This window comes from Aulonocara stuartgranti (genome assembly GCF_965226115.1).
Source record: "Aulonocara stuartgranti genome assembly, chromosome: 7".
In the NCBI taxonomy this organism is placed as follows: domain Eukaryota; kingdom Metazoa; phylum Chordata; class Actinopteri; order Cichliformes; family Cichlidae; genus Aulonocara; species Aulonocara stuartgranti.
In genome coordinates, this window is record NC_138945.1 from 14,334,918 (window position 1) to 14,358,160 (window position 23,243).

The 23,243-nt window shown below is 38.4% G+C and overlaps 1 protein-coding gene across 2 annotated transcripts; it reads right to left on the minus strand.

Annotated features, from left to right (window-relative positions):
- Nucleotides 1–447: 447 nt before the first annotated feature.
- On the minus strand, nt 448–23,243 carry LOC309710790 (ceramide transfer protein-like). 2 transcript variants are annotated; one of them, XM_082540556.1, is made up of 18 exons: nt 22,560–23,243; nt 20,890–21,024; nt 14,440–14,556; nt 14,230–14,295; nt 11,396–11,503; nt 11,073–11,208; nt 10,241–10,324; nt 9,591–9,748; nt 9,411–9,503; nt 9,239–9,325; nt 9,035–9,127; nt 7,893–7,988; nt 7,587–7,719; nt 6,971–7,041; nt 6,704–6,832; nt 6,466–6,595; nt 2,624–2,760; nt 448–2,511 (listed from the first exon to the last, which is right to left on the minus strand). In XM_082540556.1, exons 1-17 carry the CDS (start codon nt 22,668–22,670, stop codon nt 2,633–2,635), a joined length of 1,875 nt encoding a protein of 624 aa, XP_082396682.1. In that variant the 5' UTR covers nt 22,671–23,243; the 3' UTR covers nt 448–2,511; nt 2,624–2,632. The 2 variants fall into 2 exon arrangements, with proteins under 2 accessions (XP_082396682.1, XP_082396681.1); XM_082540555.1 differs by having other exon boundaries at nt 11,073–11,211; nt 22,560–23,242.

Consider the following 23,243-nt stretch of genomic DNA (forward strand, 5'->3'; position numbering starts at 1 on the left):
ATCAACACTTGGGGCCTTTTCCAGTTAGCAGATGAACAAACTGAGTCAAATACAGGCTTAAGAGAGAGACGAGGCACTTAAAGAAGCCTGACATGAAATCTATTCTTACACAGTAAAGAAGACAGCATTAGACTTCCAGGAGGAGAAAAGAAAAAGCTTTTTAAAAACCTAATATGGGGGTAAAGCTAAGTTATTTTAATAACTGGTGATTCTATGCACATAGTTTATTCATTTGAAATGAAAAGTAATTTTATGTTCAAATGGGCAGTTTGTTTTTTAAATGCAGTGGATGCCCTTCATCATACAACCCCGAAGGGATTTAGTGTCTCCTCCAAGAATCAAATCAGGACTCTTTCACTTGTTAGGCAAATGTGTAACCCAACAGAATTATGTTATACACATACAAAATACAAAAAATGGCAACAAATGACCCCAAACAATACAAACTGGAGGATAAACTTATTTATTCCACTTTAAAAACAGGGCAGAGCCATGTTATCACAGTACATTTATAAGTTGATCCCACAGCATAAGTATAAACAGATTTACCAAAAAAAAAAAAAAAATCAAATTACATTCGGATTTGACAAACCTGTATTACAAATGCCTGTTTTAGGTGAATGAGCTTCAGCATGGTGTTGTTACTCTTAGCTGCGTGGCTGAGCATCATTTTATATCGCCAACATTTTTCAGCAAAGAGCTTGAAAAAAATTAAATGCTTTTGAGTGAAGCCTGAAACAGCTACAAATCTGCCAATGACACCACCCCAGAAAAACAAAGAAAAAAAAAAAACACTATGCTCTCAACAGGTGAAAATGCAACTTAAAAAAAAAAAAAAAAAAAAAAAAAAAGTACCCTGGCAACAATACTGATATCTTAAATTTGAAGCTTGTAGGGAAAAGAAATCTTTATCCATCCTGTGTGCTTGACAAAAAGAACTTGGCTTTTAACATTTACATTTTTACATTTACTTAAATGTTTAGCAGTGTATTGCATGAAAACTGTTCCTAGAAAAAAACAAAACAAAACAGGGATGCACTTCTTGTGAACCAAAAACAATATGGCCAACAGCAATGGTTGGTGCCAGCAGTTTGTCTTTTTGGTTATTTATTCCCCTTCTGCCCAGGGAAACAAACAATTATAAAAAGAACCGACCCATTTTAAAGTCATGGATCTCTTCATCACACCGCGTTCTATAACGGGAAAATATCGGCAAATGACGTCACTATATCAGCCAACAAGGCCAATATCAGGAGGTACCGATATTTTGGTGCGTCACTAATAAGAAAAACTTTACTTAAGCTAAGCAGAGTCTTACTTAACTCTATAGACTTAACAGTCCTGTACATGTACAATCGACATCTTCAGACAGAAAATACATGATACAAAGACATTTTAACCGATTAATTTTGTAACAAATCCCAGAAATACTGACAGAAAAGTTGATGGCTTCTAGTAAAATTAATCCAAATTTGATTCAGAAATCTTCAGAATACTTGTGAAAACATCCTGCCAGCCTTCTGTAACATATCACATGGTTCATTCAAGCTTTAATTAAACATTAACAAGGGGAGCATAGCCATGAGGCACTTCACTAGTGATTTCAAAGGGTGCACTAAGAGCACCCTCTTTATCCAAGTCTGGATCTACAGTTTGCTGGAAAACTAAGGCATTTGGGCTCAAGTTAAAAAAAAAAAAAAAAAGCTTTGCAGATCTTCAGCAAAAATGCTAATGTCACTAATTACAATTCATGAAACACTTGAAATATGTTCAAAGACACTCCAACATATTAACAGTGATGTAACTATAAAGCCATACAGGTAACGTACATGATGTCCTGTCCCTCCTTCAGAACCAAAAAGAGGCGTCTTCATCAGAGAGCACAAGTCAGATCAAGTTTTAATGTCATAGGGGTCATGTGTGAATGACAGCCCTCTGGACCTCTGTAACCTTTAGAAAAGATTACAGTTGGCTCAAATCATTCATGTTGTTTTACTAGGAAATGTGAGCAGCTTAAAGGAAAGCTGTAAATGTACGAGTTAGGTATTTGAAAAAATAAACATCAAACCAGAGCTGAATATTTAATTTCAATTATCTAACATTTCTGTTTATTTTTACAACCTTACAGAACATAGATTTATATCATTTGTTCTCTCTAAACAGAGACAACCTGATAGCGTTAAAGATAGCATTAAGTGCTGCTGCAGGGACAAGAACTAACTGCCTCACAGCTGGCCGGGTATCTCTCAAGAAATCCTTTCTGGGTTACAATCGTTTAAGTCTGAATGACTGCAGGCCATCATTTTCTAAATGAAGTCCCATTTCAGAGATTATATTATTTGAGGTCAACATATTTTTATTTGAATTCAGAAATCAGGAAGGGTGGGAGCCCTTTAACCCCTTTTTGAGGGGAACTTTAATAAATTCTGTTGAGGACAACAGAGCAGCTGACAATTTGCTTACAGTGTGTGCTTAAAGCTTCAGGTGAAGTTCTGGCCTTGCGTTTCAACACTGAAAAAAATGGAGATGCTTTGTGTTGATTTGTTGCATTTGTATTCAACAAGTATTCAGTGGTAAAAAACACACACACAAAACATTGGAACACTTGTGTGTGATGTCTTGCCTGTGTGCTTCAGAATAAGATGGGTTTGCCAGCAGTTTTTTCCTGGACGTAAGAGGTGAAGCGTTTGAGGAACTTGGGGTACTCCCTCTTAGCCACGGCCCTGAGCACAGAGGCAGGAGCCCAGCCTCCTGGATTCACTGCACACAGACGACATAAAGATTATTTCCAGCTTCAAGCATACAGTAAAGAAAGAGCACTGAATCATGGTTAACCCCATTTTCATACATTAAACATTGATATAACCTACCATAATTAGTAAACATATGTAGGTAGCTTTCAATTTAAAGTCACTACGTTTGCATGGCTCTTTGTTTGGGCCCGCTGGCAGAAAGTCTACTTAATGCTAAAGAGGGAAAAACCTGAGCCCCAGCAGTAAGATGTTGGCATAAAAATCTGGCACATGAGATGTTAAAAAATGAAAAAGGCAGATTGTTGCTCCTCCCTTAGCCACAACTCTGTTCCTGTTAAAAAAAAGGAGTTCTTCCTTTCTGCTATTGCCAAGTGCTCAGCCATGTCCAGAGGCTGTAAAGTAAATGAACAAACTAACAATTTTAAATAGAGCCCGACCTATATGGGATTTTTAATGCAAATACTATATATTTTTTCTTTCAAACAAACCAAACAAAGCGATTTCCCTCACTTTTACTATGTGCACTTACTGGACTTATTATTTTACTGTACAAGTTTAAGAATATAATCCACCCACTGTTATCATCTCCAATGCCCTGTACCAACACAGAGCAAAGCAGCTATCTGAACGCTACCCCAACAGAGGTCGATTATCTTGTTAATAATTTCACCTCCTCACTACGTACGACTCTGGATACTGTAGCTCCTGTGAAAACTAAGGCCTCAAATCAGAAGTACCTGACTCCGTGGTATAATTCTGAAACACGTACCCTAAAGCAGATGACTCGTAATCTGGAGAGGAAATGGCGTGTCACAAATCTAGAGGATCATCATTTAGCCTGGAGAAATAGTTTGCTGCTTTATAAGAAAGCCCTCCGCAAAGCCAGAACATCTTACTATTCATCACTGATTGAAGAAAATAAGAACAACCCTAGGTTTCTCTTCAGCACTGTAGCCAGGCTGACAAAAAGTCAGAGCTCTTTTGAGCCAACCATCCCTTTAACGTTAACTAGTAATGACTTCATGAACTTCTTCACAAATAAAATTTTTATCATTAGAGAAAAAATTACCAATAATCATCCCACAGATGTAATATTATCTACAGCTACTCTTAGTACCATTGATATTAAGTTAGACTCTTTTTCTCCAATTGATCTTTCTGAGTTAACTTCAATAATTACTTCCTCCAAACCATCAACGTGTCTTTTAGACCCCATTCCTACAAAACTGCTCAAAGAAGTCCTGCCATTAATTAATTCTTCGATCTTAAATATGATCAACCTATCTCTAATAATCGGCTATGTACCACAGGCCTTCAAGCTGGCTGTAGTTAAACCTTTACTCAAAAAGCCATCTCTAGACCCAGCAGTCTTAGCTAATTATAGGCCAATCTCCAACCTTCCTTTCATATCAAAAATCCTTGAAAGAGTAGTTGTCAAACAGCTAACAGATCATCTGCAGAGGAATGGTTTATTTGAAGAGTTTCAGTCAGGTTTCAGAGCTCAGCACAGCACAGAAACAGCTTTAGTGAAGGTTACAAATGATCTTCTTATGGCCTCTGACAGTGGACTCATCTCTGTGCTTGTCCTGCTAGACCTCAGTGCAGCGTTCGATACGGTTGATCATAATATCCTATTAGAGCGATTAGAACATGCTGTAGGTATTACAAGTACTGCGCTGCAGTGGTTTGTATCATATCTATCTAATAGACTCCAATTCGTGCATGTAAATGGAGAGTCCTCTTCACACACTGAGGTTAATTATGGAGTTCCACAGGGTTCAGTGCTAGGACCAATTCTGTTTACATTATACATGCTTCCCTTAGGCAGTATCATTAGAAGACATAGCATACATTTTCACTGCTATGCAGATGACACCCAGCTCTATTTGTCCATGAAGCCAGATAACACACACCAATTAGTTAAACTGCAGGAATGTCTTAAAGACATAAAGACCTGGATGGCCGCTAACTTTCTGCTTCTTAATTCAGATAAAACTGAGGTTATTGTACTCGGCCCTGAAAATCTTAGAAATATGGTATCTAATCAGATTCTTACTCTGGATGGCATTACCTTGGCCTCCAGTAACGCGGTGAGGAACCTTGGAGTCATTTTTGACCAGGACATGTCCTTCAACGCACATATTAAACAAATATGTAAGACTGCTTTCTTCCATTTGCGCAACATCTCTAAAATTAGAAATATCCTGTCTCAGAGTGACGCTGAAAAACTAGTTCATGCATTTATTACTTCCAGGCTGGACTACTGTAATTCATTATTATCAGGATGTCCAAAAAACTCACTGAAAAGCCTTCAGCTAATCCAAAATGCTGCAGCAAGAGTCCTGACAGGGACTAGAAAGAGAGAGCATATTTCTCCTGTTTTGGCTTCCCTTCATTGGCTTCCTGTTAAATCCAGAATTGAATTCAAAATCCTGCTCCTCACATACAAGGTCTTAAATAATCAGGCCCCATCTTATCTTAATGACCTTGTAGTACCATATCACCCTATTAGAGCGCTCCGCTCTCGCTCTGCAGGCCTACTTGTTGTTCCTAGAGTATTTAAAAGTAGAATGGGAGGGAGAGCCTTCAGTTTTCAGGCCCCTCTTCTGTGGAACCAGCTTCCAGTTTGGATTCGGGAGACAGACACTATCTCTACTTTTAAGATTAGGCTTAAAACTTTCCTTTTTTCTAAAGCATATAGTTAGGGCTGGACCAGGTGACCCTGAATCCTCCCTTTGTTATGCTGCAATAGATGTAGGCTGCCGGGGGATTCCCATGATGCATTGAGTTTTTCCTTTCCAGTCACCTTTCTCACTCACTATGTATTAATAGACCTCTCTGCATTGAATCATATCTGTTATTAACCTCTGTCTCTCTTCCACAGCATGTCTTTATCCTGTCTTCCTTCTCTCACCCCAACCGGTCGCAGCAGATGGCCGCCCCTCCCTGAGCCTGGTTCTGCCGGAGGTTTCTTCCTGTTAAAAGGGAGTTTTTCCTTCCCACTGTCGCCAAAGTGCTTGCTCATAGGGGGTCATATGATTGTTGGGTTTTTCTCTGTATCTATGAAGCGCCTTGAGGCGACTTTTGTTGTGATTTGGCGCTATATAAATAAAATTGAATTGAATTGAATTGAATTGAATTGAATTGAAAGTCATGGATAACTTGTTTACACCACGCCCTTCTCTACTCAGATCTGATGATTGTTGTGTTTTGTAGCATTCTAAGCATGTATTGCCAAAAAGGGAAGACACTTTGAAGAGTGATTCTTTCATCTCTTTACTTTTTAAATTTCCATTTATTGGCTGTTTTAAATGAAGGTACCAATCACTTATTTTGGTTAAACTCAAATTCTAACTCAAATGGTGATTTTAAATGTTTGGATGAAAATGCAAAATTCATGGACACCAGATTCATAAAAATGAGACTGTTCATGCCTTTATAAGTGAGCAAACTTAAAGATTTAGCAGGGGATCAAATAATTAAACTGTATCTAATGAAGTTAAAGTTTCTGGAGATAACACCACTGAAAAGGACTGAACAATCTCTCGCGGCAGCGATGCGCAACCACAAACCAGTCTCCCCCTAATGATTGAATTGTGTTAAAAAATAATAACCAAAAAGACAGAAAGACAACAACAACAGTAACCCACTAAACAACCTAAACAGCACCCTGACTGCTAACATCAGCTGTGGCTAAAACAGTGACACACACCATTGGCGACATAGGTGATTTTGCAAAGGATGTTGTCCCTGCTGATCTCTTTATCTCCGTCTGGTGGACTGACGAGTGTCTGGCAGATCATGGCAATGTTGATTTTGGCACGCACACACCTGCTGGTTGGCTGTGGAAAGCGATAGGATAGAGAATGAACAAATGTGTCAGCATTACACATTTATTTTTTTAAAAAGAAGAAGCTCTGTGTCAGATTTCAGGAGGCTTGACTGCTCACCAGTGCATTTTCATGATCCACAGAGAAATTACAGACCAGCCAGGTGTCTGGATCATTCTCATTGCTGGCCATAATTTTCCTCATGGCAGAAAGGTATAACACATCCCTCTGAGAGGCAGGCCACACCCGCTGCAACACAAATTCTTTCTTGTTGTTTCAGATGTGATAAGAATGATTCATGCTCTAATCAATGGTGAGGTATTTAAGTAGCTTAAAATAGTGTACTTCACTGCATACAGTGTTTGATACTCAGCTTGTAGCTCTCACCTTGTGTGTTTGATATACAATAACTGCATTTTCCGACAGCGTCTCCACAACATTAAAGTTTTCAATGGTAGCTAAAGGAAGCAAAAAATAAAATAAAATAAAATAAAATAGCAGTATTACATCAAACCCATTAAATATAACATTTATAAGAGGGTTTATTATACTCGTTTCCACCTCCACAGTCTACTGGACTAGTGTTGCACAATTCAGTTTAAAATAAGGATTATTTATCTCATACTGAGCTCTGGCGCAGCCCTCAAGTTCAGCCTCAATCTCAAACAAATCATTTTCTCTCCCCCTTCCCTTTCAACCAGCTTTCTTTTGATTGGCTGCTTCTTGTAAACTGGGATCCTCTTTTCCTTGTAATATGGCGGTGTTTGTCACTGCTGATAGTGTAATGCTTCTGATACACCCACCAAATAAGAAAACACAGACCACTTAAGCACACATATCTCATATCCACTCTCTTTGTAATCACAGATCAAAGAGTATATAAAAAAATAAATAAATATGAAAGTGAACATTTAGAGTTCACTTTCATATTTACAACACACCACTACAACAGCAACAATTGTCTGAAATTAGACTTGAATTGATTTTAAGTTCACAGACTTACTCTCCCAGTCACTGCGGTAGGCAGTGTCCCAAAAGTAGTGGCACACCTCATGACCAGTCACCCCCTTTACTGAATGAGTGGCCTTCAGCGGATCCAGTACAATCCCATTTTCTTCTACCTCTCTCCTGTATACCTGGATACATAAGGCACATTTATGTGTAATCACTTTTTCTTATATAACACATGTCATCCAATAAACTGGTTTAGATAAATGTTACGTTAAGAACAAATTCAGTTTACAATAACCTTTTCAAAATAAGTTAACGCGCATGCGAGCACCATTTTACATTCAGATCTTCCTCATACCTTCATTTCACCTTCTTCAACGACCAGCTGCCAGTTGGCGTCTCCACCAACATCCTGCAAGGAGTAGGTCATGTGACTCTGCACCATCTCCTCCACCTACAACACAAAGCCAGGAGCGAAAAGAAAAGATGATACTGATCAGTTTGAAAAGATTGAGAGTAAATATATGGCTAATAAAAACCGAATGTGGACAAAAACTTAAAACCATGTCTTAAAAGACAAAATATTAACTTCCTACTTTTAGAACATTTATCAACATTGGAAATAATTCATTATCATTAATATGAATAGAAACTGATTACAGCTGTATAGTGCCTTCCTTCAGTCTGCAAAAACATCGACTGACTTGGGTATTGTTCAGGAAGGAGTAGCTTTTTTTTAACAATATGTGAGGGGCTACCACAACAAGTTCACCAATTATTATTAAAGGTCACTCTCAGATTCTGCCCACCATGATTTTCTTCCAATAGGAAGGGACCCAACCTCTAGAAATGCTATGTAACATTCACTAAATGTGCTCTGGTTCTCAAAAAGGTTCCAGAACAGCACCCTGTTAGTGGAAATGAAGAAAAGTGTCCTGAAACCACAAAACTGCCTTATTGATGATCGATGTTTGTAACAGGAAAACCCACACAGCCCATTTACCAGTTTCCATCCGTTCTTAAGAGGATGATTAGTTGATTTGCCTGCTGCACTAAAGAGCACAGGCTTGTTTTTCCTTTGTGTCATTTCTCTAGTAGTAATGCTGGATTGCCTACATCTACAAATCAGGCACACCTTAGCAAAATGAAGGAAATTAAATTGAAAAGTCAAACGAGAAATGTGAACAAAAATTAATCGAACCTCTAAATGCTAAAGATGATAGAATCTGGAACATTAAAGTTTTTTTTAAATTCACAGAATTTCTTTCACAAAACATTAAGAGCCCATTTGCGCTTTCTCTGCGTACTACCAAGTCTTACATTGGACACAAATAAAAATCAGAGCTTGCATTTCATGCTGCTAGTAAATCCTCAGTAAATGCAAATGCCTGTTCAAGAAGTGGGCATCTATATTTACTGAGGATTCGACAATCTATCATGGCAAACAATGAGTCCACAGATGATGACAAGTAATAACATCTGAGTGAAGGGTTTAACAACCTTGTTGGAGAATCTGTGTGTGCCGGAGCTTGAATAGGCATCTCCAAGAGAAACGGCGTCAGATCTCTGTATTCTTGTCTTCTCAGTTTGAGACTAAACACAAACAGAAACAGGTGTTTTTAATCACAGACCTGACAGTGTTTAAGTGTATAATTAGTGTATCTAAATAGTTGATGGTAAACTGTACTCTGATATTTAGATTACCTGTTCTTCTATTTTGTCCTGTCTGTCAAGAGCAGCTTCCACTGCATCAAAAAATTCATCCTCATTGATGAGGCTGTTTGGACCTTCCTGCCAGTAGAATGAGAACATTAACTGAAAGGCTCTCCTATAAGCCATTATTAATATTGTACTGCGAATGAAATTTACACATTACCTCATAATCTGGACCTCCAAAGTGAGACTTTTTCTTCAACTCATTGAGGGCTGATTTGTAGCTTTCCTCTATTCTTCTTCTCTTTTCCATCTCCTACACACAGAAAATAAGCCTAAATTTGAAGAAGCAAGAATTGTAGATGAAACTCATCTGGACACTGTTGAGCCAGAGATTACAAACCTTATCCAGTCTCTTTTGCCAGCTGTCCTCTCTCTTCACCATCAGGTCGATGCAGTGGGACAGAGTGGCTAAGATTCCAGCTGTTGTAGCCTTGAATGTAATGGCCTCTCCCTTAAAATCTATGCCATTGATTCCTTTGGGATTCAAGGACTGGAGCACTGCAAATCAGAGGAGCAGAGGAAGTACAGTAAATGCTATGAAAAATAAACATAATTTTTAAGGCTTTATCGCTTTGCCCCTTAAAAAGTTGAGTGTAAATGTAACTATTTTGCAAGCTTTAGACTTCCTAAAGCCTCTTCTTACTAGAGGTTTCACAATACATGGGCTCAATTAAAGCAGAGATGACCATACTAAAGCTTTCCTTTCTCAGTGACATCATACAGATCTGAAAGTAGAAACTTACAACTCACAACCTGCAGCATGCTGGCTATTGGTCTCTGGCTGCTATTACCCTTTCTCAGAGCTTTCTTATATGCAAGTTAACAGCTTTTGGTACAAGTTATTTTTTAATATTTTAACAAATAACTTTGATAACTCTAAATGACATGTGATATCACAACCTGATATTAGGTATTTTTTCAGTGATCTAGACAGAAATACATTTAAAAACAAGTTCACAGGCTCTCTGAAAGAGTGCCCGCAATACTCACATTTTTCTTTGCTGCCATTATTGTTGTGCAGAAACTCTCCATCTGTGCGGGTGTTGGGAAAGTCATCCTCATCATCTTCCACAACTGGGGGAAAAACATAAGAAAGGTTCAGGGAAACACAAGAAAACCAAACAGATTTGTGTTGCTACAGGCAAGTCTTTTCTTTCAGGACCCTGTGAGGGCTACAGAACAGGAAAGCACCTAGTGGCCCATTTGCAACTTAAGCTGCAGCACAGATAAAATCAGACTGACAGATCGCTGCTGTGCTGCACAACATGACAATGGTCCGGTTTCATCTTCAGAATGAAAACAGGGTGAGAGAGGCAAAGAGGCGCAGAGAGGGAGGTGAGGAGAACAAAAGCAGAGCTTTATTCACTGCGGTCAACGACAGTGCCCAGTGCAGGCTGCCGTGAACAAATGTTCAGCCAGCCAAGACAGTATGAGGGGTGGGTGAGTCACACCACATAAACACATTCCTTACCAGACCCAGCCCAAGTTTCTCCTAAGCAAATATTTATCATCAGTTCTAGGTAAAATATGAATGCTAAAGTTTGGGTAAAATGAAGGGAATACATTCAAGGGAAAAAAAAAAACTGAAATCCTCATTTTTGAGAAGCTGAAAACGAAAATGTTTGTTTTGGGGTTTTTTTGCCTGAAATGATCAACTATTTAAATCCAGCTACATAAAAAGAAAGTTGATTTAAAAAGTTTAAAACGCTCTGACCAAGTGGATTTTTTTTTCTCTTTCAAATGTTAAAAAGACAAAATATATATCCAAACTGGATCACCAAAACAATGGTTTTGTAGGTGTGTGGGTGGCTGTGGTTCTTACTTTTATCCCTCTGCAGTTCATCCTTTGACACAGCATCTGCACAGCTATCAAAGTATTTCTGGAGTGTGTCCACCTGCCTGCACAAGATATCTCTGAACGTCTCCATCTCGGCCAGCTTCTCTCTCAGGCTGTGACCCTTCTGAAGAAACAACAGATTTAGCTATAAACCTTAGTTTACATTATCAACATGCAACCAGACAAAAATGATCAGCCTGTGCATCTACAACTAACCAAACATCACAAATAGAGCCCTCATGTGTACAGATCCAAGACTGTACCCACTGACTTCCTCAGCTCGAGTAAACAGTACCAGGAAAACTCACCTTGAAGGAAGATGTGGAGGTGGCAGAGTAGCCACTGGTGGCTGAGGTGAGAGACAGCATGGAGCCATGTCTCCGCAGACTGGACTCAGAGCCATAACCAGAATCAGCCTGCAAAAATAAATACAGCAAACTGTAAACAATTTAGTTTGTTACAACACCTTTGAAAATGGATTGTAATTATTTAATAGGAGAGCTGTAAAGCAAAGCAACTATATTCCAGGAGGACAAAAAAAAAAAAAAAAGACCGAAAACAAACAAACAAATACATCAGACACATACAGAAAACAACAGTTAATTATAAAAGACTAAAAAAATCTGTAAAAATAAATAAATAAACTATATTGTACTAATGTGGTGTTTTCAGTGGGAGAAACGTTTCATGACTCATCTGTTTCTGTTTAGTCTCAAGTCATCCAAGTGACTTCTTCAACAACATGTTTCTCCCACTGAAAATACTACGTCCAGATGAACAGAATCAACTTTTTAGGATATGAGCATAAAGCTTGGGAATTATGTGTAAATACACTGATCAGTTTGACACTTAAGCCATGTTTAATATGAGCATATTGCAACACTAATAGGTCCCCTTTAAGCAAAATCAGAGACACTAACCAAGTTCTTTATAAAAACAAATATGTATCTTTTTAGCTTTTTCCTTATAAAGCATTCAGATGTAGTCACCATTAGTCCTACTATTCTATGACAACAATTTTAATAAAAATTAAAATTAAAATTGTTGTCAATTTTTTAATAAAAATTGTTGTCATCCTTTGAAAAACAACATACAGTAAGTAAACACTGAAATTCTTTTCACATTACATTCAAGCAGGTACAACAATTTTTCAGACACCGTGACAACAGCAGCAGGTTTTAGTGACCATGACAGCACAACTGAAATATCAGCTGGCTTCCTGTAAGCCAGGCTGGTTCAATTTGCCTCTTACATAATAGACTGGCCCTCAAAATAGACAGTAATGACAACACAGAGAAAAGGTTCAGCTGCACTGACGAGAAACAAGAGCTGCAGTACCTGTCCCTTTAAAAGATAGTTTCAAGTTGAGCCAGCAGAGGGCATGAAACGTAAACGTACATGACAGGCACAAGAGCTTGGGGTTACTGTCGGTCAGTGACCAGAAGTAGCTCTGCCTGTGTTCAGATGGATTTCTGTCACTGCTGCTTGCCCTTTAGCCAACATTCTGCTGCCCCACTGACTTAACCAGTACAAATGGCCCTTGCTAAATGTTTATATAAAGACATTTTAACCTGTTTGATGACAAAAAAGTAACTATCCAAGCAAGTAGAGGGTTTCTATCCATGGCAGGATAAAAATCTGAAAATACAAATTAACACAGTATAAAGTATCAGATGTTGGATGCCTTGTCAATAAGACCCACACACATGCACAGGTCATTAGGTTGCATGCTGCAGGGTAAATAATAGATGTACAAATATTTAGTGTGCCTGGTGATTACAGCCCCACTGAATACATATAAACATGCTCTTTGGAAAAAAGAAGATGCAACATCTGGTCCTCATAGAAAGCCTTCTGCCTGAGCAGAAACAGACTTTATCATTTTCTAATAATGAATAAGTATAATAAAATAATTGTATAAGGCAGACACAATATATTAGATTACAGTACGTTAGGCCATATATCTGAACATACAGAACTTAAAACAAACATAGTTTATCTAAACACTAACAGTATCCTAGGAACAAGAGTTGCTTCATTTTAGGATGTGTCACTTTTTCAAAGTGTAAGATGACTGATCCCTGAGCTTGTAGTGTGTTGTGTCTCCCTGGAGACGCTGGTTGCTAAGTGCTGTGAGTAATGTAGTTTAGACAGGGAAGCGGGGCCTTCTAAGAAGAAGGGTTTTAGGCAATGACTCATTGTGGGTGGGAAGGCTTGTATATGCTGAAGATTCATTCTTTGTTATTCTTTGTCCGAGTCACTGGTGCTTAGATGATCGAAGACGGGGAGGAGGAGGGTAAAGAGCGGGGATTTCCTAAAATCAAGTACCATGTGTGAGCAGCATGTGTGTAAGCAGAGAGGCAGAAGGCGTGGTAAAGGAATATTGCATTTGAAATGAGTGTAGCAGGGCCCCTTTAAATAGTCACACACAAAATCTCTATTTAAAAATTAGTTTGTGTGATTTCTTGCCTTTTTTAAACACAGGCATAAATGCTAAATCACACATGCCACAAAGAATTATCTTTGTGGCAAAAAATGCAAAACATATTCACACATGTGACATACATTGAGTAATATGGATGTACATGCATAAACATAAGAGTGTCCTCAAAGCCACTACTGTCTTTTATCCATGGAATAAATATGCTGGCTACCACTGTTGCTCTCCATGCACTAAAACATGTAAATGACAAACTTCTACTCTAAAAGTGTATAAATTCACTCTGCCACTGATGCCAAAGCAAAAAAAAAAAAAAATACAGATTGCATAGTCATGGGTTATCTGAGATATCTGGGTAATGTCAACAAAAATGATTTAAACAAATCTTAGTTGTGCTCTTCAAACAGCTTCCTCAGCAAGTTACCTATGTGTTCAGTGTCTGTGTTTGAAAAAGGATCATGCTAAGCCTCAGCTAACTCCAGTGTTAGAATAACTGAGCTATGTATACCTACTTTGTTAAAAAGCCCTTACGCACCAGTAGAGAACTGTCTAGGATTAAAGTGCCCACACAGAGTACACAATTATGGATAAAAATAAATAAATATGAATTTGTGCAAACAGAAACACGTGCTGTAACACTACTGTGCTACAGACAAATGCACAAGAGCTCCTACACTCCTTTGGTCTTGCCAACAAACGCACCAGTGGTGGAGGGATGATTATTCTTCCCTGGACTCCTCCCTTCTCTCTCCTCCCTTCTCTGATACTCTAAGAAATACATACAAGCACACACACAAGCAAACAATAAACACACACTTACAAATCTCTGAATGAGATGACATCTCTAAATATGACAAGAATTTGATCTCTTTTGATAACACCAGTTCATGGTCTGCTGTATTAAAGACTTACCCTGTGCAGTTCAATCGATTCAATCCACTGGTGTCTGTGCTCGGGGTCCTGAGCTCTGAGGTACCACACACTGTCGTTTACACTCATATCCAGCCGGCACTCATCAAATTCATGAGGCTGAAAAAAAAAATATACACACAGAAAAAGAATATAGGACAAAAACTAGGTTAATCAGTGTGTGAGATTCTGGTAAATGAGGCCAGTTATGGGAACCAAGCTGACTTGATATCTGTAGTGATATAGCCATAAAATTCAGAATTTGCTTTCATGTTCTTTTCAATCCAACAGGAAAACCAGCTGACTTTCCTGTTTAGGAGAGCACAGCAAGGCATATGTGAGGGGTGGTCACCCATGAAAGTAGCTATTAAAAAGACAGTCCAAAAGCAAACTGCTGTCCCTTGTATGTTACATGGTGGGCAGCAATCTGTTCCTGCTTTTCCTTTAATAATAGCCTGTCTTTAGTTTAGACCAATCTATATATCACAAAGTGATGGAAGACAAAGAAGAGTGCATGACAGGCACAGAAGTCTCAATTTTAAAATGGTGTATTACAGGTGGAGCAGTGGCAGATAACTTGTAAAGCATTTTTGCACAATGGAGCACACTCCTAATAGCTCTCCAGTATACTGTCAGAACTGCAAATCCACTGTGTTGGTGTTGCATGCAACCAGACTTTGTGTGACAGTAATGGAAGAGGTAATGATGGCATTTACGTATGTAGCATCAGACCTTGTGAAAAGACACTTCTGCAGTTAAGTCCCAAAGCTAAACTGCTTTCAACGTCTAATTGCAAAGGGTAGTATGAGTAAAAGCCTGGCTTGTTCAAAGAGTCACAGATAGAGGTTAGAGGGCACAGAGAAATGAAAATTCTTAATGAACAGAAATGCAGTTTAATAGAAGGAAAGAAAAAAAAATCTCTACTTTCGTATGCTCGCCACAATAAATAAACACATCTGTAACCTGTATTTATTGTGTTTGCAATAAATATAACAAATTTAGTCCTTTATAATGGAGGGCTATAAGGGGATCCAACACTGCAAAGACTTCATTGCCATGATTTTTTTTCCAGGGAGAAAAAGTGACTGAAGTTAACAGTTTTAGTGTTTAATTAATGCAATTATCGATTTCCTGGGTTACTGAATCAATATCAACTTGTGAGGGCAAACATTGTAATTTTACTTAATTGATTATTCCAATCTATGAACCTCCATTTAATCTATAACACATTAACACTACTATAAAGTATTTTTTTTAATTCTGTGAACCAAGCTACATAGAGCTACATACATTTACGAGCAATTATGAGCTCACTGTCTAATACAAGGATGAGCAATTTATTTATTTTTTTGAAATAGTTCATACTAAGGTAAAGTAAGCAAAGGGCAACACACTGGGACATATGAGTTGAAACATGTCGTCACAATGAAGAGATTACTTAAATAAAACGATTACATGGTGCATCAACTTCTAAAGTAGTTTATATCGGACTGATTGTCAAATATGTACCACTGCACACGTCATGAATGAAACTTAGTGTGCATACACTTATGTTATAAATGTGAACTCAAGGCAGACAGTTTCATTTGTTTCCAAAGAGCAGTCAAATATTTTCCAGTGGAAAAAAAAAATCAAACTTCTTTTGTCTTGATAGACTCAACCCTAATACAGCTCTGCATCAACACGTTCCTAGAATATTAATGTCCCGGGACAATCTAAGACTGGCAGTCTGGCATGTTGTGCGATACTGAAACATACAGTCCAAGGGACAGATGAACTGGATAGAATTCCTTTATTGTCCCTCTTCACAGTAAAACAAGATTTAATGTGCAACTCTTCCATATAATAACCTCTCCGTTAAAAATAACCAAAGACGGATTGATTTGTTGAAATCACCATTAACATGATTTTTGGTCTGTGGATTTCATTTTTATTTGATTTTATCACATAGCACCCCAGTCTAAGACAGTCTACTGGCCATACTTTGCTCTTGTGTGATCTAATACGCTTCGAGATGGCTTGAGCTTAACTGCAGAATGCTTGAGTCCATTGGCAGAGTAAGAAATGGCCCACTACAGGGAATTTAAGTAGATTTCATTGGAAGAGTGTGGTTTGACTATATTGCCTGGCATCTGGGCAGCACTGGGGCCAAGAGCAGATGCTCAATGTCAATACCACAGCATCTGAGTGAATACTGAATGCCCTCCTAATCAAACGCTCATTTAGGAGTTACCAGCAGCACTTACATAAAACCAACAGCTGTCACAGAGACACATGTGAAGAGGAAACAAATGCAAGGAAGGAAGTAAGCATGTGGCATCCTTGACCCTGTATCAGTTAAAAGAAACAAAGGACTGGATTCAAACCTACAGAAATCACAAGTAGCTGTTGTCTTTGCATTTTTCATATATCTAAATGAGGGAGATTAACCTCCATATAAGCAATGACCACTCTTTTTGAGAAAAATCACTTGTTAAAAGCTCCCCCACTACTACAAATATTGCTTATCTACTACAACTATACTATACTAAAACTATGGAAACACACGTGAGAGAGCTGGTTGCAGTCATGCACAAAACTTGGAAGTGTATAAATCTGGATTCTGGTGACATCTGGTTGCTGGATGTTGGCCTACTAACAGATAATCATGGCAAATAGGAACCTGCACCAAGTCTGAGAAGTTACTTGGATCCAAGGGAAAAAAAATCCATTTCTGACATGCTCTTTCACAAGATGACATGGCATGCTGACAACAAACACAGCCACATGAGAAAGGCAAGCAGACGAAAAAAACAATTAAATAAAAGTGCATGGATTGTTTATTCTGTGTCAGTTTATTTGTGCAGTTTGATGAATTAACTATCAAAGTGAATATGAAGGCCTAGTGAATACATGTTGTCCAGAGTCCATTACCTTATTAGTCCCCTGTGACCATGGACAGAACAAACAGGCATTAAACAAAGGGATGGATATTTTAGATGTGACTGCAGTAAAGCTCTGAAGGTCCCCTGACAAATCGATACTTTTTTTTTTTACATCTTCAAAGGCCAATATCTAATAAAGGTTGGATCAAACATGCAGTTCTCTTTGCCTCATAATGTTACTTTCACTATTTAACCTAGATATTTAGAAATCTATCTGGGAAAAATAGCAGATTGTGACCATTAGTGATGCCTTTAAGAGGGAGTGTTAGTGAGTGATTATTTCAGCGATTCTTTTGATTCTTTTTATTCAGGGTATTGTGCCGTTCTCCTTGCCTGTGTTTGCTGCCAAAGGCCTCTGGCAGCATCCCCCACAATCCCTGCCTTTATGTGAATTGCTACTGTACTTTATAATTCACGCACCTATCTCTAGCTATAGATATCCATCCATCCATCCATCCATCTATGTGTGTGTGTGTGTGTGTGTGTGAATTAGTATCAGAGACTATTATACAAGTGGCTGTGTCTATGAATCTTATTTGTTTGGTAGTTTTCCACCCAGCACGGTAGATAAATAACTACATTTTATGAACTTATTTACAGCTAAAATATTTATGGTTTGGTCATGAAAATGATGAGGCAAAACAGCCCCACCCTGTCTCTATTCTCTTATAAATATAAACTTCCTACAAAGCACCAAAAAGCGTCCCCTTCTGTCCTCTCCCATCTAACCTCTTTTTAGCTTGTGTACGTGTCTGCAGTCACAATCTCCCGAACTGCATGAATAGGAGTACAAGAAAAGAAGTCACAACAATTCAGTAGAAGAAAAAAAAAGGAGGAGGGAGTGAAACCACAGTAAACCCTGAAACACCCTACTAAACTTTGAAAGAGCTAAATGTAATCTAAACAATATATTAATTCTCCACCTAAATGAACTTCAGACATATAACAACACAATATAACAATATAATATGTTCTTATTCCTTCAACACTGAACTAAGACCAAGTGCCAGGAACATTTTTCTGCATCTGTCTGGGACCAAAACAGGATTCACTTACAGTCATAGTAGAGGAAGCATTGACTCACCAAGTGGTCAAAGGGAAAAGGAAAGCTAAATCAGCAAGAGTCAATGATGCCATGAACATTTTCTTAGTTACTTACACAATAAGGCACATGTTTCTTCACTGTGAAGGAAGTCACACACTATCAGGAAGAGACACACTTGCTGGCTAAAGACACCTTGCAAAGCTTCACTGGCATTGGTCTATTTAACTTCTTCTTTTTCTCCAACTCTTTCAAGTGGTTCATTGTGACATAAATACCATTGCAGAAAGACCCAGGATATCACCATCCATTTTTGCATTTACCTCATACAGACGAAAACATCTACTGCTCACCAGTTCCAGTGAGAGAGTCTAAGTAGGCCAGTGTGCTTATTAACTGACCATGGAGCTAAAAATGGCAATGGTCATGTCAGCCTTTGTAGATACACTTATCCTACAATCACATTATAACCACAACTTGGAACAACATGACAAAACAGTTCAGGACCAAGTCAACAAACAGAAAACAGACCGACTCAGAAATAAATCTTGAGCTAATAAAAGTTAGCAGGTGATTAAAGGATAATAGAAGAAGTTCCTTATCAATTCCACATTTTCCACACAATACTTTAATATCAGAGATTTAACTGTAAGCCTTTATCAGTTTCACTGCTTGAGAATTTCTCATAGTCAAAGCATTTATAACAAACTATAATTTATACACCACCAAAGAATCAATGCCAACACTACGAATGAGCTGATGAGTTATTGGAGGAGTCTTGTTTGGTTTACCCAAAACTTAATATTGATACTATGGAAACTGACCCCAAGAGAGAAATAGTCTCAAACACATGCGCACACACACACGCACACACACGAAATGATGCATTAAGCAAAATCTCTTAACTGTCATTACCCTGAATAAAATCTATTAGGAGTGCAACATAGACTTCCGTTACTTCCCTCTGGAATAAAGATATAATATGTATGCAGTTTGCATAACTGATGACACTGAACCATTAAACAGAAGCAGCTACACTGTCTCCTAGTTTTCCCCTCCTTTTTCCCCTTCACAATAATATTAGCATTTATTCTGAATAGTAAATCTCTTCCAGCTAACATTAGGTCGTTAACTTGTGGGTTGGACCATATTTGAACACTACACCATCTGAGAAACTATGATATACAACAAGATTTGTGACTAGTACTGATCTATTCTAATTCTGTTTTACTAGTATTAAGCACAGGTGTATAGATAAGTTTGTCCTGTAAAGAGGCTTATGCACTTCTCAAATGGCTGAAGTCATGACAGAGCATCTTTAGGGTTGTTATCAGCAGCTGGGAACATTATCTCAAAGATAAGAGCAAGCCTCACTCCAGAGCACGTCCACGGCATTCATGAATTCATGAACTGAATCATCTGGAAACTTTGGAAACTTGTTATTTTGGGCTGGAAAATAAAATCTTTTTTATTTGATTTGAAGCTTTATTTAAGCTTATTGACAGAAGCCATTTTTTTACTTTTCTATTTGCACATTATTATTTTTTAAATACTACTAGCACTGTAATTTGTATTACTTAATGTTATTTATTTCATTTTTGTTCTGATGTTCTATTGAGTAATTTTAAAAATACGTTTGATTATTTTCAAATTGGTACATTAGTCAACTACCAAAATAATCTTTAGTTGCAGCCATAGTATGCAGACATGACATTCATGTATGTTTTGTTATGTGGAACATTTTTAACCTTCAGTTTGTTTCTATTCCAATGTAAAATTTTGATTTTGAGCCCATAACAGAAATGACAAAAGGAAGAAGTCAGAAAACTGTAAACATTTGACCGGTGAGTATGGTGTGATTGTAAATATGGCTAACTGATTCAATGCAATGAAGCATGTTACTCAATAGATGACATACACTAAGTAAGTAACACGCCTGTCACTACACTGCAATAACTGTCTGTGAATGGACATCACCTGCTATTTTTCCAAAAATATGGGGTGTTTTCACTGGAGTGAGAAGCTAATTCCCTAGAGAGTGCTGAGCAAAAGTTAATTTTTAGATGTGCTGGGAATGGTTAAAGCTGAACAAACAGATCTAATAGCAAAGCGCTGCCTAGAAACGATAACTTATTCATTTCCCCTGTTACTGTTTGGAAAGAGCCTGTCAGAAAGAGCTGACCTCGGGATCCCAGTGAGAATAGATGAAAGGTGAAAGAGTGGGAACATAAATTTCTCTGACAGGATTATATGAAAGATCTGATGAGCATGGTGATCTCTGCTTCTAACAGCTTGGAGTTGTATTTTTTGGTCTATCCTAATTACAGTTGCACAAGAATGAGAGTCACATGATGTAGTTCTTAGTGAAGTGTTAGAAGAGCAGCCATTCTTGCAAGATGTTTTGTAAGAACCACATTTGCACAAGTTTCACAACTTTAGCTGGTCAGTAATCAGTCGCCTCTGGTAAATTACAAGTGCAGTACTCACAGTAATAACAGCTTTGCTAAGACAGAGGGAACCCCGGCAGCCATACTCTGTCTCATCCTGAGACTTGTAGTAGCTCAGTGTGTTGTTTTTCAGCACAACCCAACGGTCCTGCCAGCCGTGGATGTAGTTTGTCCACTGAAAATAAAAATTAGCAGCGTCAATACTTTTCTATACTGGGGGACAAGAAAGTTCAAACACATGTGCAATTTAGTAATAAAATTAAATTTTTAACACCTCGGTTCCCAGTTGCCCAAGGCTCATTATGGCTGATCTATGTGAGGTTGAATTTCAGCCTTACTGAAGAGCTACTGTAGCACAAACTGCTGAAAACTTCATGGCTACTTTTCAGCCAAGTGCCCAAGCTGACCACTTTCAACCACAAAACACCCAGAACTGGACCCTAGAGCAATTGAACAAGGTGACTTGCCCTAATAGATTGTGTTTTCTTTTACTTCATGAGGACAGCCAGGTGAGCTGTTTACCTGGGGAAGAGACTGCTACCTACCGAATGCACTTAGGAAAAAGGCCTGCAGGCTTAAGAAGCATAATGCTCTCCTTGGAGACCTCAGGTCCATTAATAAGGATGTTACTTTTACAGCTACCACGTGCATTAACACTGTTGCGGACTACCTGCACAAACTGTAAAAACTGTTCAAGGATAACATTCAAATACCAAGCATCTAAGTCCAATTGTGCATGTGTGGGATGGACTGATCTGTGGATCATACCCCAAGATGGGACTGAGCTGTTCTGGCTCCATGAGGAGTGATCTAGCCAAAATGCTAGATACGGATGCTGGCAGTTGTACTGCTGTTTGGTACCATCTGAACAAGATAGTTTCTGTGGTATTAGACTGCACTAAAACAGCAAGCATTTTCACAGTAGGGGACTGAATAAATCAAAACAAACTTAAATTTTCCATGAAAAACATTCTGACACATAGAATTTAATCTAAGGTTTAGACTCATTAAACCTCAAGACCTATGACGTATGTATAGCTTAGTTCGATTTAACAGGTGAGCTCATCTGGTTACAGATCTGCTTAATCGCACAATATGCTTGGTTAGCAGGTCAGCGTGCGATCTGTTCAGAGACAGCCTGTGTACAGTGAGATTACCACATTAGCTTGTCAGCAGCTTAACAAATTAAAACCTTGCTCAATTTGCCCAAAAAAGGGTGACACACATGAGCAAAACCATATGGCAAAATAGGTTACAGAGATTAGACTTTGTCTACCAGAAGACTTAACAGTCCCGTTACTAAAGAAAATCAGGACAGTTGAACAACAATACTAGTCTAGTTATACTAAGCAAACGTTTTGTTGAATTGCTTTACAGTACAGGCTTTAAATAAATGTTACATCTAGTAGCTTGAGGGCTACAAGACCTGTGCATTACACAAGCTGGTCATCTGGTTTCACTGGGGGCTTTCCTTTTACTTCAGAGGGATTACTGGTCTGATATAGCTATAACATTGATGGAAATGTTGTTGGGCGGATTCACTGGATAACCTTTTCCTAAAGGAGACATACCACGATTTGTCACCACATTACCCAGATTTTTTCCTGATACGTATACGGACACAGCTGTGCCACTTAGACCCACGGGACATGACAGCGAGACTGAGCGAGGAAAATAAATACATAAAAAAGGCTTTCAAACGTGACTTACCTTACTAAGGTATCCGCTGAACTCGGCGATGCCAATGGGATGTCCAGGCTCTTCTCGAGGCTCTATATCTTCCTCAGAACCGGAGGAGTTCCAACTCTGATTATCTGACATTTTCGTAACCTATCTCACTAACACCGGGGACACAAACCTGGCATATGACGTTAGGTTTGGAATGACAATATAGTAGCCCAGTTTCTTGGACCCGAAAAAACAAACAAATAAACAAAACAAAACCAAAAAAGAAAGAAAAAACGAGCAACAGTTTATAGAACCATGTTGCGCTCTTATCGACTGACTAATATCTTAGGACACACAAAATCAACAGCTAGCTCCCAGCTAGTAAACGTTAGTTAGCAAAGGAGGTTTCAACACATTTTCTGACAGAGATCAACGTTAGCTGAGTCCGGTACCTTAGCTGTCAACACCGCTCTACCGCCCTTTTCTTCAGCGTTCACTGAGTCCCAGAAATAAGAGACTCGGATAAAAAGCAGATAAACGTGTTCAAAATAGCTTCAGTATTTACGACTAATCCGCAGTAGAGTTTCAGAAAAACGCCGTGACCCTTACAGCGCTTTTTTTCCTAGGTAGGTTTTTGACAGCTATCCAGCTCAACGCCATGTTCAACTGACGTCTGGGGCTTCCTCTTGGTTCGTGCTAGAGCGCCTGTTCTCAATTGTGTGGTGC

Bases quoted from the DNA above. Each gene is read 5' to 3' on its own strand.
- LOC309710790 (XM_082540555.1), bottom strand. From the start codon at position 22,670: ATGTCAGATAATCAGAGTTGGAACTCCTCCGGTTCTGAGGAAGATATA. The intron at 14,557-20,889 runs GTGAGTACTGCA...TTTTTTTTTCAG, and splicing joins TTAGCAAAGCTGTTATTACT to CCTCATGAATTTGATGAGTG. The intron at 9,749-10,240 runs GTGAGTATTGCG...TCTGATTTGCAG, and splicing joins TAATGGCAGCAAAGAAAAAT to TGCTCCAGTCCTTGAATCCC.